Source organism: Etheostoma spectabile, chromosome 18, assembly GCF_008692095.1.
Source record: "Etheostoma spectabile isolate EspeVRDwgs_2016 chromosome 18, UIUC_Espe_1.0, whole genome shotgun sequence".
NCBI lineage: Eukaryota > Metazoa > Chordata > Actinopteri > Perciformes > Percidae > Etheostoma > Etheostoma spectabile.
Window position 1 is genome coordinate 10,672,783 of NC_045750.1, and position 18,370 is coordinate 10,691,152.

The 18,370-nt window shown below is 40.3% G+C and overlaps 1 protein-coding gene across 3 annotated transcripts in view; it reads left to right on the forward strand.

Annotated features, from left to right (window-relative positions):
* tulp4a (TUB like protein 4a) overlaps positions 1–18,370 on the forward strand; it is a 30,735-nt gene that overhangs the window by 3,687 nt on the left and 8,678 nt on the right. For all 3 annotated transcript variants that reach the window (XM_032542676.1, XM_032542678.1, XM_032542677.1), the window contains exons 3-9: positions 10,297–10,425; positions 11,753–11,914; positions 12,467–12,647; positions 16,642–16,749; positions 16,938–17,104; positions 17,571–17,795; positions 18,034–18,268. In XM_032542676.1, coding sequence (XP_032398567.1) covers positions 10,297–10,425; positions 11,753–11,914; positions 12,467–12,647; positions 16,642–16,749; positions 16,938–17,104; positions 17,571–17,795; positions 18,034–18,268 — 1,207 coding nt within the window. The remainder of the gene's footprint in view (positions 1–10,296; positions 10,426–11,752; positions 11,915–12,466; positions 12,648–16,641; positions 16,750–16,937; positions 17,105–17,570; positions 17,796–18,033; positions 18,269–18,370) is intronic.

Below are 18,370 nucleotides of genomic sequence, written 5' to 3' on the forward strand. Positions count from 1 at the left end.
AAGAGTAGAGTAGATTTCATGTTACTTTTTTCTTTACCCAGCTGCAGGGTCATGTGCTGAACGATGTCCTTGAAGCTGCAGGTCTTACTTATTTAGAGCAGGTTGCAAGTATATGGTTTAGGACAAAGTGGGTTCACTTTAGTTGAAGGGTGTCTGACCCTGTGTTGTGGCACGCTGAGAGTTTTAAGTCTTTCTACAGCCTGTGATTTCACTGTTTTAACTAGAACGGCGGTGTAATCGGTGAAATCAACTTTTGTAGTGTTTGGATGGAAGTAAGACCTCCATACTCATGGTTTGACAACCCCTGTGTAAGAGCTTCCTGCTGCTCCTAGTCAAAACATTTCAGTGTTTCACCCTCTGGCATTGCTCTTATCTCTCACCATGGTTATACCCTCCAAGGTTTCCCACCAGTAGTATACTCAGGCCATTTATTTAGTCACTGGAAAGATCGGCTAAATAATGTCGAGGTCTATGCCTGCCATGTATATGAATATTCCTGGCAGTATATTGCAGAGCTGGCACAAGTGGAGATTGCACACAGGTTGTGTTTTCTCTTTTAGTGGGTGTAGCTGTTGGTCAGATGGAGCAAGGTGCTGTGTCAGCATTCCAGAAGGCAGCTGAGAGGAGAGTGGATGAATCCCTACTGAGAGTGACTGAAGCGCAGCAGAAATGTCATTTACTCTCTACCCACTTGAATTAGGTCCAAATACTGAAATTTTCCTTTTAATTTTTTTGGTGCATGCAGTATGGAGGAGGTCAAACCCACATAACTTTTAATTTACCAACATTTTTCATAAGTGAATTTGACTTCATCCTTCTAATGGGCAGATAAAAATTCATTTTGACACATACATTTTGTGTGTTAAAGTTACCAGTACCACTGTGATGGATGTTGTATGATATTGGTGTTTGTTACATTCAACTAAATCCCAATTTTGGTGTTGCAAATGCAACAGTTGTCCATCACTATTAAAACACATTTCACAGCTCCTCTTTAATACACTATGCTTTATTCACCGAATGTTTTTGACTGTCTTGCCTTCATTATTATCATCATCATCATCATCATGTTTGATAGGTAAAGCATGGTGTACTGGAGGAGAGATATTTTAATTTTATGGACTATGGGCGCCATTCAGCTGCTTGCCTAAATCATCCATACAGCTTTGTGTCTCTGACTTTACTGTAATGCTGTTGAGATAAATAATGTAAATGTCCGCTGCCCTCTGACCTCATCCCAGCACCAGTAATGAAAGTAGTAATGTCCTTTCCACTTCCACTCTAGATTTCATATAAAGCAATAAATAAATGCTTTGGGGAATGCAAAATCCATCACTCGTCCACCCTATGCATAATTTGGGGTTTCTGACAGTGGTGGAAATCACACTGCCAAATGAATTGTCAAGTTATGACCGATCTGTTTGCTCACCCATGTCATTTTATATCCCAGAGGAGAGAATGCTGTTTGCATTATACAGTCCAACGCCAAGGAAAATGACCCCCGGACCTTGGTATATAGTGTCCAGTCCTCTTTAGGTATTACAATATATTTTTAGAATACGCAAAACCTTTCCTCAGGCCAACATTATTTCATGTTTTAAATGTAGTTTTTAAAGAGCTATGTCACTGCATTTGGGTAACCTTTCCTTGTCTTATAAAGCTGCATGCTCAGCAGTCACGTCCCCTGACAACCCTGTCCTTTAAACGTCCGCACTGTCATTGAACACTTGTAGTCATTGGTGACGAGTGTCCTTTCACGTAAATTAGCCCAAGTCATGTTATGAATGACCACACAAAAAAAAAATGCAACATGAACTCTGTAGGAGTCCAATCCTGCCAAGATCAATACTTATGCCAGCATCCTTAAGTTTGGCCATTATTCCTGTTGATGTATCAGACCCCAGTGTCCTGTGATCATTCTAATGTAAGCGAGCGTCAGAATGGATGTGTCTTTTGGACTCTGCCCAATACAGGCAATGTAGTAAAGTACAGGGCGGATCTTAAGCTGTCAGACATCTGTTAAGAAAAGGACAGACGGGTAGAGGACTGTATTCCTGTAGTGTCGCACTGCCTCTCTCTCTCTGGATAAAGGGTTTGATTTACACTTGAGTACACTGATGATTTAAAAAAAAAAGTTTGCACTCATAGCACTCATAGCACAAAAGATACTTTGGATAAAAGCATCTTGTGTTGTGGTGAAGCTCAGCTGTTGTCCTGCTGGAGCACCTATTTTGTAGGCTCTCATGATAATGAAAATGTTTTGCAGGTCCTCGGTCTGTAGTACATCTCTGATGAAGGTTTGTTCTCCTGTGTGTCTAATTCCCCTTCAGCCAGGATAAAAGATGATAACAAGGTAACAGCTTCAAAGGGAGCAAGGTGTGTGGGGCCATGCTTCTTTTGTTCTCTCCCACAGCCATCTTTTCACAGTGGGTGTCAGTAGAACACTACTTTATATTCAATGTTTTGTGTTTTTCATGGAGCTTGGTTGCTTAGCAGAAATGCTTAGACCAATATTACACTGTTAAGTCAGTATAGCTTTTTTTTTTACCTGCAGTTCAAAAGCCCCCAACATTTAGTTTACAAAATGTAAAAAAGAAAAGCCAATTGGTACACATGAGTAGCTGGAACCAGTGAATGTTTGACATTTTTGTTTAAAATAGTTGCTGATTAGTTTTTCGTCGATAGACTTAGAGTCTTAGATTAGATTGTCTTAGATTAGATTGTTTTAGATTAGATTGTCTAGATTGACTAATCATTTCCACACTAGTCTTGTCATTGATTGATTGGTTTTTTATTTCAAAATGATGTGGTTGATTAGACTGATTTTAACTCTCTTTTGTTCTATAGGAGTTTTTCACATTATGGCTATTGCACAACTTTGTCTTACATCACAAAATAACAGTTAAAGTCCGTTTAAAGACTAAAAATAAATCAACCAGAGTAAAATGTTGTATTGAAAGAAAATGTGGCCACGATTGTCTTGATACTATTTTTCTTTAATATAATTTTCTAATCAGAGCTACTGACCTTTAGCAGCAGGCGTGTCAGTTACACCACACTTAAAATTGAAAATAGATGAAAGCAAAAAGTTTTGCATCTTTTAATGTCACTATTCTGATGCTGCAGCGTAATTCCTCTGGGACAGGCATCGGAATAGATCAACGCCTCTTGACAATCCAGTGCTTTTTATTCCATTACAGTGCACTCAAATGCTTGAGCAGATAGTCACTAGGAGTCAATTCATTCTCCATGAGAGCTGAACATCTGAGGCAGGCTTGAAATGTTGGCCACAAACACAGGGTTTGGGTAAATTGTCTGTTAGAATCCCGTCAACTTCTTTGGCTTGTCTTACGGTACAATTGTACATACAGGCTTTACTAAAGGCCCTTTTACACTTGCACTGCGAATCCTGAAATTATCTAGACATTACCCAGCAGAGATGTTTGTGAGAACACAAACAGTTGGATCGGACCTCAAACAGAGTTTACCCGACCAGCTCCCCTAGTACAAAGACCGTGTAATCTCCAATTGAGCCCATTTGTGGGGAGTATTCACGGCGAGCAAGTGGGCGTGTTGATGTTTCTATAATGCGGCTTGTGAAACCGGAAGAAAACAAACACCAGATGGTGAAGACAAAGGGTGATTGACACAAAGATGGCAGGAAAGACAACGAGGTTCGGGAACTTCTGTCAGTAAGGACCAACGTTGAAATCTTCAGACAGATTCGAGGAACGACAAGATCTCTGACTCTGTTCTTTATAATCAAAATACAAACCGGCTTTGACTGCGGTAATCCACGTCTTGCCCTGTCCCCTATATGCTCAAGCCAGGCACCACACCTCATCTAAACCAAACAGAGTATTTCCAGTAAGTGAGAATGCATCTGACACATACACGTAGAATCTCCTGTTGTGTGCTTTTTCGTGTGAAAGGGAAAACTCCGGAGAATGGCCGCACAAAATTCTTCTGACATTGTCTGGAGTGAAAATATCCGCTGCTCCAATACTGTTCCATTGTAGATTCAGTGTGCTGTAAGTTGTACAATGTTTTTTTCCATGACTTTAATAATTAAGTTATTCTTTAACTCATTTTTCAAGTTTTTACAATTCTAAAATCTTAATATATTGCTGGTTATTTTGAAGATTAAAAGCCTCCTTAGTGCTGCAACGTCATGGCCCATTAGGTGTATCGTTGCTACAGTAGGTAGTAGTTGTTTTCAGTTAAAGTACAAATGCATCTCCAATTTCTGTGCCAATTTCTACACTGGGAGAGAAAGTAGAACATTAAGAGATGATCTCAAGGCGGGATGTTGCTTAATGTCCTTAGCACAATGTAATTGTATTTATGTAATGTTGTGACTGAAAGCCCTTTCAAGTAATGTATTTAAAGTTGTGTGACTGCTGAAACAGTTGTACATGGTAGTTAAAAACACGTGTTCATACACACCTCGCTACCACTCCTGTGAGTCTTATGGGTGTATTATTGCAGGAGTCCCACCTGTTGGGTTTCCCTTTGAGGCCAGATCCAGGCTCTTTACTAATCCAAAAGAGAGCGGTGACCCCAGGGCACCAGCTCATGTATACCTCAGCTCATGTTTCGTTGCGCTGTTGTCCTCTGAAAATGCTTCATTCAATTCTTTATGGGGTCTTTACACTCTTCTCCTCATGCTGCTCATCATGATAGATCAGAGGGAACCACTCTCTTAGCTGAACCCCACCACTAGGTTGTCCTCCCTGCCTTTCATTTTTCACTTGTAATGTTTTCATGCGTTTAAAGTTGTTTCCTGGCGAAACTTTATAAATAAATCAGTGATATTTCTGGTAGATGGCCTGTGCAAGAACCAGCACTGACCTGGGACCTGTACAGTTCTTCTAAATGGCAGTAACACTAACTTGCCTGTTCAGACTTAATGGGGACCATAATAATGAATTTCCAGACAGACAGAATGCTGCATAAATTTCCCTGCTATACAAGCGGATGAAAGTCGAAGTAAAGTCATCACTTTTTATGGACTGGGCTGCATTTCTGCCATTTCCCTTAATGTCACTCACCTCTGTCCATCCCCACCTGTGTACTGACACTTTTCCGTTTACCCTGGTCTTGTTATATTGTCTAATTATTGTCTAACTTATTTCTGCACCACAGCTCTCCATCCTCCACCCCTTCTATCAGGATCTCCTCCCCTGTCTTGGTCACTGTCATGCCTTTACACATCTTCCTTTAGAGCACTATCTTCTGCTCTTTTCTAGTCTGGCCTTTTGACATTAGAAGCCCAGCTCAGGATTGAAGAGTACACGACCCATTCACTCCATTAAATGGTCTCAGCAAATGTGCATATTGGAAATGGCTTTAGAGTGCTAATCCATCCTTGGAGAGGACATGTTGCATAATACTAAGGCTTGGCTGCTTCCTTAGATCCAGGTGTACTTGTCTGCTTGCTAGAAATCTTCTAAGATGGGCAGTGTGGCTTGTGCACTGCAGGTGCTCTTTGCTATTAGCGTTGTTTGTAGTCAGTGACCAGATGGACATATCTACACACTTGAGTTCACTTTGTTTTAGAGTTGTGCTATTTGCAGGATAAAAGCTTCTTATGTCAGTAAACGGCTGTGAACACAAAACAAATTGAAAATGTAAGCGCCATACTCCTTCTTATGTTCAGATAAGTTCAGTAGGTTCAGTATTTGCCTAACACAAACTGATACAGTTCTCTACTTGTCAGTTTGATTCAGCTTAACCCATTGCTTTGCCATTTTTATAAATTAATAGTCCAGAAACACATCTCAGAATGGCAAAAACTATTAAATACAACATAGTAAACTGTAGACAAGTCTTTTGGAACGCTTACTGATTGTTTTATGCATGTCATGTCTTTACGCACAATGTCCTATTGCATTTCACATTACAACATATTTCACTTTTTATAAATGTAATATAAAGAGCCAATTAAATATCAATAACATCCTTGTGGCTACCATGTGAACAGGGACATATAGTAAACTGAATATAATTATCATTTTATTCATCTTTTTGACATTGAGTCTGATGTAAAGTCAGAACCACATCAGCCATGTACTCAACAACCGTCAAAGACCAGTGTAGGAGGAGGTATGACCAAAATGATCTGCATACATTAAATAATAAATGTCCAGCTTTTTTAAAAACACTGTTGTACAAACATTTAACTGCTCAGACCAGTCAGTGTGTCTCTCTTGCCAACACCCAGAGTACCCAGTTTGCCTGCAGCTACTTTCCTCCCCCCAGTAATAAGCAATGTAAATTCTATTACCAAATATTGATATAAAAGTTTTTATAATTCGTAAACATTTCAGATTCTGCGTCCCCTGAAGGTCCTGCCCCATTGCCCTTTCTGTCACTCAGCAAAGCACTCCGGCCTTTTGGCTTTTATATCTGCGCAGCACTTCTCTTTAATTGAGTTTTGCGTCTGATTTAATATCATGTCAGACCCAGAATTGGAGGAGAGGGTGGAGGGGAAGGGTAGAGTGTTTCTTTCTCGCTTGCTCACACTATCAGCTTTTACTCTCTGCCAGGTGGTTTGACTTTCAAATGATTCCTCTCTCATTAGTCAAGTGTGGGACGGGATTTTTCAATTTGTCTTTTTTAATAACTGACATTACATGTTGTAATTTGTTTTTTTTAATTCTGTTTTACTGATGGATAAGTCTGTTTGATGCGTCTATTATTGCTGTGCTGCGATCCAAATTTCCCATGTGTGACAAAAAAGACAAAACTGAACTGAACTAGGTTTTTTGTACATTTGTACATTTTTGTAACTAATCTTATTTAGGATATAAACACTTGAAAAGTGCATGTGTACCTAACTTTCATCTTGCAGTGTATAGTGTCATTTAAGTATGTGCATGAATAGATGTGAGCAAAAAAAAAACAACACAATGGATTTGTAAAAATTTGACCAAATAATCTTCAGCTCTACTTGAACTTGAAGATATTGAGGTCCTATTCTACCACTCCAGCCTACTCATTTGTAACCTTCTTGCAGAAAAGAAAGGTGCTAGAGACCAGTGTTGGACCCATGTGTTCCCAACTGTACCACTGTGACACTGCACTGTCACAGTGTCCTCTCACTTCTGCTGACTCCAATGCAACCCAAAGCTGTCCCTTGATTTGATTTGGTCTTCCCAGTTAAGTTGCTAGGGTCAGCTCAGCTCCCATTCTCCAAGTCCCAGCAAGAGGCCGGGACTGCAATGACAACAGAAAAGCACTGCAGGAGTAAATACAGTACCAACTTTCCAAAGAGAAAATGTCAATGGCCGTGCACTGGCCAAAGGGCAGAATTAAAAGGATTGTAAACCTGTAGTCTCTTCTTCTTTTGCTAAGTATTGTTTTGCCTAGCTTGACAGCATCTGGCTTTAGGCTTTTTCAGTTGTGCTGCATTTTTAAAATGTCAAATTGTGTTTTTTTAAATTTATTCTAAGGTACTTTGAATGGGTATTTGAGCACATGGGCACTGATTACATTGTGCATAGTGATTCTTTAAGTCTGCATATGTTTGCATTTGTGGTTGTGCCTGTTCTGTTCATGAGCCCTTAGGCCCCTTGCTGTCCAGTGGCTTCCCACTCTTATTCTGTCTGTCTCCATGTGACGTTTGAGCTCCCAGATCGCTGCGTAACAGTGAGGTGCTCAGCTGTCCCCCTTGCAGGATGCCTGTCCAGCTCACACTAATCTACACTCTGAGCTAAATTTACACACGCACACACAGATTTTCTCACCTCCACAAGGCTGCAGATGCAAAACACAGCATGTGTAAACCTTATGCTAATTCCTTCATTTTTGTTTTTAGATTGGACCTTTTTGTTAGTTTATGCACTGTGTAATTGATGTTAAAATTATGCAAACTGGTGCTCCTACCTAAAATAAAGCCTTATTTCTACATTGGATGGAGCTGAATTAGGTTGTATAATACCACCCGGGAAAAAATAATTTTGCTCACCAGAGGTTGCAGACAGTGCACAAGAGTAACAAGACAGATTTGTAATACCCCAATGAGATCCTTGAGCATGGAAATTTGTTATCTTTGACAATACTACTGCCGAAGCTTGTCAGCTTTGCATCCACTGAGCCTTGCCGCATCGGGTGACCGCTGTTGCTGAATGATAGATGGCAGGCCTTTTTTAATGGTCCGTGAATATGGTCATCTCGGTCAGAATGACATAGAGACCTTAGGTGCGGACCTGCAACAGGCCAGGTCTCATTGTTTCCTCTTTCCTGTGGTTTGGCAGCTGAGTTGCGCCTATAGAGCAACATTAGGATTTACAGTATACCGCTGGAAGTGGGAGTAAAAACACAGTAAATCTGGCTCACAGGACACCTAATTGCTGAGGGAGCAGAGCCAGGAGAGTGATGACTCCTACTGTTTACTCATTACACTGGAGGGCTGCACATGGTGGATTCATATAAACATGTTTTTGTGAGTTACTTTAAGTTCGCCTGGGACAACCCTGTGTTTTATCACTTCTGACATAACAATACACAGAAAATGACTAATAGGGAATTGTTGGGAAACCCTGCAGAATAAATGTAATTGGTAACTGGAGTTACCTCAACATTGCTGCTGTACTTGCATAGAAAATCTTATACTGGAAAATGTTAAGGTAATTTTCCTTATTTATAGGAGCATTACTCATGGAAACTAAAAATTGCCTAGTATATAACTTACCGTAGAACTTGGACCAAAAGCTCCATAATCTGTTGATTGTTATACACTCAAGCTGTTTTGATTTGATTGCAAAGCAAAAGAATGATGTTATCGATCAATCAAGCACCTTCTAAGTTAACTTGTTATCAATCTATTTACAGATGATGGTTTCAACCCTCGTCTCCCTCATTAAACACTAAGCCTTCACTGTGTTATGTATCTTCAGTGTTCGTTTTCCCTGAAGCTTAAGCAGCTTGATGTTGAAGATGTTATAGAGTATATAGCTGAGGGGAGAATGATTGCTTACTTTGGTTTTCTTTAACTTTTCTGTAACTTTCTCTTCTCAGAGGAATGTAAAATTGTTGTATGAACACATTGTTATTAACACCTGTTCCACTGCGCCATGGATATTGGATTGGACTGTGTCTTTGTTGTGCGAGGTTAGGAGGGGGATGTTGTTGTTTTGGGGTGGGAAAGAACCAGACTGGCTGGGTAATCCAACTCTCAGCCACTGATCTATTGGATGTGCACTCAGAGAACATAAGCCTCACTAAAACCTGCCCTGTGCTGTGTGTTTGAACGTGTACAGTCCATGTGCTTCACTCAGCGAGAGCAGAGCTGCTCCCTGTTTAGGATTATTCCTCTTGGAATAGGCTGAGTCATGCTACAGAAGACCAGACAGATAGACGCGTAGCGAGAGGAGGAGGCTGGATGGAGATTGTAATTGGTGCTTTTGACATGGGTGACACTGACAGAGAAAGAGATTATGAACGGTTGGATCGATACTGCTCTCTGCCAGTGATAAACACCTTATTCCTCTGCAGCTCATTCCTTATGTTTATGATGATCCATGTCTATATCTACTAACCTCTGGGCAATTACAGAAACCTATGAATAGGTGAGTCACTGGTGCAGAGGCTGTAGTTTACAGTATGTCTGTCTGATCTTTAAACTACAATATACTATTTTCTGTTGGGACGTTAATGCATCTGTGCACTTTTTTGCATCTCAATAAAATAGAAACATAACCTGTGCATTGAAACATACGCAATATTGGCTATCCATTATTGATACCATAAAGTCTCAAACAAGGAGGGACACTCATGTTTGAAGAGAAGTGTGGCATGGTTTGAATCTCATTGTCTATAATATTCAGGATATAAGCAGCTCCTTTTTCCGACTTTTTCAAAATGAGGTTAACCCACTTTGTGATATATTTTCATCTGGTTCGCTGCTAAATTTAGCTCATTGAAATGTGAGAACTCGGATTTTACTTTCTGGGTTTTAGGTGTTTTAGCTGACGCCCCAATTTACTTGCAATGAGTGTGTAGGCAAGAACTCAGAGTTTTGATCAAGGACAGTCTGACAATGCATTGTGTTGTTGATCATCTCACATTATCTGTTGTAGTTAGGGGGGCAAAGCTGTTTCACAAAAAAGGCCACTGCTAAATCCTTTGCTTGCCATACACACAACACAATCTGGAGTTAGTTAATTTGCATAGCTCTCTAAAAAAGCTAATCTTAATAGAGAACACTGACATGGTCACAGACAATGGCCATCAAAAGGACACAGGACAGTCTCTCTAATGATTTGGTTTTTGTCCTTTTTCTGTGTCTTTAAGGTGGTCTTGGTGCGGTGGAATGAGCCCTTCCAGAAACTGGCTACCTGTGATACAGATGGCGGGATCTTTGTTTGGATCCAGTATGAGGGCCGCTGGTCTGTGGAGCTGGTCAATGACCGTGGAGCGCAGGTAAAACACATTATACAGAAATGGGACATAATTTAAATCAGTAATTAAAATGCTTCTTTTTTTTTTTAAACTGAGGCATAATATGGAAAGCATGTACAGAAATACAAGTAGTATTCATGAAAATCTAATGGCTACATAGCAAGTATAAGCACAATATGAAACAGTATTGGGAGCAAATCAAGTATCTTCAACAACAAAGTATTTCAACAGAAAAAGTAGGGATAAACACATCAACCAGTATGGAGATAAAGATATTACTTGCTCGCACATTCATGCCATGTTGTGACTGATTGAGCCATTTGCCTCCAACATTTTCCAAATGGAAAAAAAACTCCCTCTCATAGAATGTGCTGATTTTGATAATAACTGCAAAGCAATGTACGGTGTGTAGGCCATCTGATCCATCACTGTCATCTGTTAAGATGAGTCTGACACATCCTGATGGCATTTTCTCTTTTGTGATAAATTTAGTTAGTAGATGACAGTATAAACAATAGTTTCTTCTTTTAAATACATGGCCAATACAGTTCTTAATTGCGCCTTTGCTCTTAATGGAAGTTGAGGTTTTATTTCATTCAAGTGTATTAATTTATACTGATAATATATTATACCCTGTTGGCTTTTTTTTTTTCTTTACCATATTCTGTTGTATTCTGACAGTGCCGATCATACTGGGAAAGACTAGTGACATATGAAAATGCCTTGCTAGTGGCTCCTAGAGGCCGTGCCCCTTATCATCAACCTGCTAGGGACTGCAGATGAAAATTAGCCCGCTTGGCTAAATCTGGCACCTTTACATTTGGACTTTGTGCTCATGTTGATTAATGTGCGTTGTCCCTGTTTAAATAAAGAAATCTAAATCTCAAAGTGTTTTGAAGTTCTTATCTATGCCATCATTATAGTCCAGCTAGTCAGAGTACTTGGGCACCTAAAATACTTTGAAATTGATAATAAAGCCAGACCACCTCATTCTCGCTGGACAGATATTGCATTTTACATTATTTACTTTCTAGAAAAAAAGCCCATTATAATTCTCCAAAAACACAATTAGGCATCCTCAAATTCCTTGTTTTATCTGACCAACAGTCCAAAGATAATCAATTTACTATCATAAGATTGATGAAAATTGATTATCAAAATAATGGCCATATTAGTAAATCCAGTAATTCTTTAATTTCTTCATTAGAAAATAACCGTTAAAATGAAATTAGTTTAGGTGTATAAAAAGTTGGATGTCTTGGATAACATCTAGCTGTTTTTTTCATAATCAAGCTAGCATCTTATTCTCATCATTTCATCCTTAACTAATATGTCTGGTGCCCTGTAGGTGAGTGACTTCACCTGGTCCCATGATGGCACCCAGGCTCTTATTTCCTACCGTGATGGCTTTGTACTGGTGGGATCAGTCAGCGGGCAGAGACACTGGTCCTCCGAGATCAACCTGGAAAGCCAGATTACCTGTGGTATCTGGACCCCCGATGACCAGCAGGTAACGCACACATCCCACAGCATTGTGACGGGTACGACGCTTCCACCTACAGTAGCACTATGCCAGTTGAAGTTTTTTGTTGAATTTTATTGAATGCTAATAGTCATAGTTTTAGGTTGTTATTTGCTACTTTTAGTATGTGGACTTTTCATTCAGATCACAGAGACAAGCCCTGAGGCAGGTTATCTGTGAGTGACAGCAACAGTCCTCTGTCTTGAATGTGTTGTGGTTTGTAAGGCTATTTTTTTGCCTTCATGCTGTTAAATTGTCAGCTCAGGTTGGACGTCATCAAACTTCAAAATCTGTATATGTGTCTTTGTCTTTGTTCATTGACTTCATCCCATTAATGTCTATTTCTAAGTTGTTTTGTTCGATATATGGATTTCTCTTGGCTTTCTTTTCTGCCTATCTGACACCTCCTGGTCTATTTTTAAGTGTGCCTCCCTTCCCATCTTTTTCCTTTGTCTTTGTGTCCAAGTTCATGTCAAAGTCTGTGAATTTTTTTTTTCTCTTTCATTGTCTCCCTAATAACTATTCAATATTTCTCTCTAGGTGTTGTTTGGTACTGCAGATGGACAGGTGATAGTGATGGACTGCCATGGGCGCATGCTGGCCCACATTCTGCTGCATGAGTCGGATGGCATCGTCAGCATGTCCTGGAACTACCCCAGTTTCCTGGTGGAGGACAGCAGTGAGAGCGACACAGACTCTGACGACTACTCCCCACTGCAAGGTGAGCTGCTCAGGGTTTGATTTAAAATAAATGGCTCTTTGTGGCTTCTTCGGGCACACAATGGAAAAGTGCATTACATGAAAACATGTCCATCGTAGACATGATGTAAGAGTATAATCTGATGTAGAATTGGAGAGTAATACGGGTTTATCTAGTAAGGAGTTGTGCCTATAGGGAGTGTAGTGTAGGGGTAGAGTAGTCCAGCTGTTTCTTACGTAGACACCCTGTGTAGAAGAAAGCAGATGTGGGACCATCTCTTAGCTTCAAACTCCTCCCACCTTTTACCTCTACCCTTTACTGCTCCATCAATTCTTCCACATGTTCTTAGTCCAAGGCCAAATATTCCCACCTGGGGGCACCAGGTGGTGACACAAGTTATCGCTGGTAGGTCTGCACTATATTGTCATTAGTAGCTCAGTCCCCCTTGTCTTCTGGTGAATATTTTAGAATTGGGTACAGGTGGATATAAACTGTGCCTGGGATTTATGTCTAGTAATTAGATTAATAAGAAAATCATATTATCTATGAATGAGATGTAAAAGAAAAAATAATCATGAAAAGTAATTGATCAGATCACAAAACATGTTCAGCTATGTACTTCTGAACACGCGCAGAACTTTTTATTGTCTTTTTATCATGTTTAAATCTCTATCTTGACATACCTGCTTTGCCCTGCTCAGTATTACACAGGGTAGTATACTCTGTTCTTCAGTAAGGCACCAACTACCTGTATACAGAATCAGAATCAGAAATACTTTATTGATCCCCGAAGGGAAACTCTGTGTTACAATTGCTCAGATATAAGAAATATAAGAAATATAAATAAAGAAATATAAGGAGTGTGGATATTTACATAGTTAAAAGTATATTATGATACAGTATTTACATAAATAACATAATTAAGGTGTTGCAATGGTGAAAAGTAATAATAATAGTAGTAGCAGTTGAGTATTGCACACATTACAAGCCAGTGTTATTGCACAAAACAGACAATATTGTCCAGATTCAACCTCTCTAAGTTTCTGTGTGTCAGACACTTAGAGGGAGGAGTTATAAAGTTTGATGGCCACAGGCAGGAATGACTTCCTGTGGCGCTCTGTGGTGCATTTTGGGAGAATGAGTCTATCACTGAAAGTGCTCCTGTGATTGAGCAGCAAGCCATGGAGTGGGTGTGAGACATTGTCCAAGATGGCATGTAGTTTGGACAGCATCCTCCTCTCTGACACACCCGACAGAGAGTCCAGCTCCACCCACATCCACAACGTCACTGGCCTTGCGAATTAGTTTATTGAGTCTGTTGTCGTCCGCTACCCTCAGCCTGCTGCCCCAGCATGCAACAGCAAAGAGGATAGCACTGGCTACCACAAACTCATAAAACATCCTCAGCACCACTACCACAATACCACTACAACCTTGGGTTTGCTCATTTACTAAAGGCTGTGGTGGATTAAGGAGATTGTAAGTAATGTTACAGGCATTCAAAGTTAACAGAAAAACTAAGTAAAAAGAAGTAAAGTTATCCTGAAATATGATAATTATGGCAAGTTGTCCCAGCCAGACTGCACACTGGCAATCAAAACCATGTGCTTTTCTTTTCATACCATTTTGCCTGTGAAAATATGTTTTATTTTGTTTGGAGTACACTTGTGGGCTGAAGTGCAAAATGTATTATAGTTGGAAGGATAAGTAATTTGTGATGCTGAGCTCACAGGGATTTTTTTTTTTAATAAAGCTTCAGAAGTGAAAAGGTGACTATTCAACTATTTCCCCCTTCTCTGCCAGTTGTAACAGGGAGGGAGAGGCGCAATAAAACAAAAGAGTGTGACCAAATGGAAGGTGGGTCGGGGGCTGCGGTGAAAGATGGAGGGCAGGAGGTGGAGGAGGTGGAGGAGGGGCCTAGTGAAATAGCTCTCCTGACATTGGGCTGACGTTGCCACTGGACCTCCTGTTAGCTCTTAATGCTGCAGTAGCTGTTGTCATAACAGCAGCAGATGTCACAGTGTAAGGGTGTGCGTCACTAGATTCTTCATGTGCGACACACTTACAGTATACTCAAGTGGACAATTGGATTAGAAGAAAACCTGAAAAGGAAGTGCATTGTCTTGACTGACACAAAATAAGCATCTCTTTGAAATGTCTGAAAACAACACTGTCTAGCTAGCAGTGTCTGTCTAGCAGTGCAACTAAAAAATCCCCTCAGTGTAAATATTCTGATTAAAAAATTCTGATTGTATCTGCAGTGGTGCTATCTTTAACCAAATCCCCCAGGACTCCCCTAGATTATGTTTACCTGCAATGTCAGATATATGAGTGTGATGTTGACTGCATGTTATCATTAGCAATTTGTTAAATTATTTTCAGATTTTCGGGATTCCAATATTTTTGTTAATTCTCTAATGATGCATTTTTATATTTGCTTTCCTATGCTGACAGCCTACAGATATATACAACGGTAGTACATAAGAACAGTCTGCAGTGAGCCTGAGAGCACGTCGGTTCACTGTTCAATGGAAATACCTAGATGGCCAGTGAATATCCTGTGCACTTGGACATAAACAGTCACATAAGAGTTGCATGTGTTTAGCTTTCTCCACCTTTTGGCTACTCTCGCTGTGTACACCAGACCACATAACAGCCACATTTGTATTGGTTCCTGTTGGTTTTTTTACCTTCTTTTTCTCCAGAGCTTAATTAGTCCCAGTTGCTGAGGCTGTACTGGTAAGGGTCGTCCTCCTCCTGCTGTGCCCCCCCCCCCCCCCCCCCCCCCTTCCTTCACTGTGAGCCAAGTGGTAAGCTGAAAAGTGCTTGCCTTAGCTGGAACGCTGATTATGCTCTAACTCACTAATTAAACCAGCCAATAGTAATTGATTGGCCCCGATAGAAATTATCTCACAAGTCAACAACCCTACTTAGACACCAGGCCGCTTATTCCTCAGCCTGCCAGATCTCTCTATCGTGATATATGGTGATGACGACCCATTATCACTGCACTGCACTTCACAACACGAAACACTACATTTACTGCAGCAGCATCATATTTAATGCAAAACCCATTGTGAACTGATTACTAACCAGACACAAGTACATCAGTAGTAACTATAATGGGCTTTTTTAAGGTGTTTTATTTTTAGCGATATGAATGAGAATGCCACTTGTTTGAAGCTATAAATGCAGCAGTGAGATGTGCGTATGTTTGATAAATTGTGTATTCCCACAAATAGGACACAATGGAAATGAAAAGGAAATGCCACTGTCAAGGATGTAGAACTTTCCTTGCATCTCTCATAACAGTCCCCAACTACCTCTACACTAAACACAGACAGCCTCACAAATTGACTGACACACACACACACAGACACACAGACAGACAGACAACAGACGACAGACAGACAGACAGTATTTTTACTGCCCACTCTAAAGATGCATTTTAATCATCTCATCCTCTGTAAAATGCCAGAAAAATGCTCATCATTGTTTTGTTCAATTAACACTCCAAAACACTTAATCACATAAGACAAGGAAAAGGATCATGTTTCTCACAATTGAGAAGCTGGAACTGGGCCATGTTTGGCAATTGTTTAAAAAAAAAAAAAAGAATCAATAAGTAAAATGGTTGCTGAATGATTTTCTGTCATTTGTCTAATCAATTCATTGACTTATCTATTCAGCCCTTCCCTTATTTCATCTCAGGCTAGATCGTGACTGTAATAAGTAATGTGACTTACTCTTTATGTTTTGCTGGATGAAATTAAACCACCCGATAACAGTGATGTATAATTAATTATTGCATTTTATTTAGTGTACATGTAGTGTGTGTAATTTTAGCACTAGTCCTCCCTTGATCGATGTTGAAAGACATCCATTATACTTAAATTTAAAAACATGCAAGTTATAGTTGTGTTTATTTGCAGTTGATACTGTGTGTCTCACACCTCATTGTGTTGCTCTCACAGTGCCTGTTTAAGATGTTTGTGTTGCTGTTTCTCTTTTCCAGTGCACAGCCAGAAACCACTGCTGACGGTCAGCTTCACCTCTGGAGACATCAGCCTGATGAACAACTACGATGACCTCTCTCCCACCCTCATCCGCACCGGTCTGAAAGGTGTGCGGATTGTTCAAGCAACTTCATCTGTTACTTTGTTTCATTGCTTCTCTCGCTAATTTGTTCATAAATATTCTCAAATTATGTCTCAAAGATTTTTGTGTTTCCTATCTTTTTATCAAAATTGGCTGTAAATGTTAATGTGCATAACATTATGGTTACTTTTTCTCCTGTGATTTGTGCTGTAGATGTTGTGGTCCTGTGGTGCTCGCAGGGAGATCTCCTTGCAGTGGCAGGGATGGAGAGGGCCCTCCTCTCCCCCGACCCCTCATGTCCTCCCCCCACCAGGAGCGCCCTTGTTAAGTTCTACAACGTTCGTGGTGAACACATCTACACACTGGACACACCAGCACAGGTGATCAACTTTAACTGGGCCAAACCTGGCTAATGAGTAGTCTGAGTCACAGTACTTAGATTTTATATATTTAATTCCTTTCCCATGATTTGACTTCACCCTAATATGTATTTTAAGGCCTAAGAAGTTACTAGCTGGAGAAAATCCTGGGAAGAAATGTGTAGTTACTAATATAAAATGTTTAAAGTTAGAAACTTTACTGCTGTAAACAACACTGCAGTCCAGCATCTATAAGCGTATCTAAACTCAGATACTTCTATTGCAGAAGACTGCCGTTTTCAGAACTCTCTATAAGAAATATACTTGGATGCTATGTTCAAGAATGACTTTTATCTCAGACAACCTTAAGATTCACCCATCTTTCATGCAGGAGTCTGGACATTAACATTTTAAAAGCATGTAGTGCAGTATGTGCTTAATGCAACAAAACAAGCTTACCCTCTGTATCTCCTCCATCCCCATGCAGCGCCCCATCACTACGCTGTGTTGGGGTCACCGGGACTCTCGTCTGTTCTTGGCATGTGGCCCAGCGCTTTATGTAGTGCGAGTGGAGCACCGCATTGCCAACCTGCAGCTTCTCTGCCTGCAGGGCATCGCCACAGCAGTGAAGGAGGAAAAAGATGTTGCCAAGCTCACCATGCCTTCCCGACTCTGTTCTTACGTCACTACTGCTTTCATTCCCACCATCAAGGTAACAATAAATGCAAAGAGCTTCCTGAAAATGTACTTAATGCATAGCATTGCTATCGTAAATGTCACCTTCTGAGACAGCAAGTCATAATTTGACTGAGATGAACCTCCTCTACAAATAACCCCAGGCAAAGTGTAGCTAAGCATATCAAACTTTCATGGTATTACACTTTAAAGAAAATCGTTTTGGTAGCAAGACTTTTTAAAACAACACTTCAACCCCATGTTTTCTTTTTCAGCCCCCCATCCCTGATCCCAACAACATGCGTGATTTTGTGAGCTACCCAACAGCTGGAAACGAGCGTCTGCACTGTACCATGAAGCGTACAGAGGATAACCCTGAGGTGGGGGGGCCCTGCTACACTTTGTACCTGGAGTACCTAGGAGGTCTGGTGCCTATCCTCAAAGGCCGACGGATAAGTAAACTGCGTCCAGAGTTTGTCATTATGGACCCCAAGACCGATGGGAAAACAGGTAAAAAGGAACTTCCTTCATATTGGTAACCTAACAAAACAATTAACATGTTTCCTGATGTATAGTGTAGACCTGAAACATCTAAGTCAGGTGTTTAACATA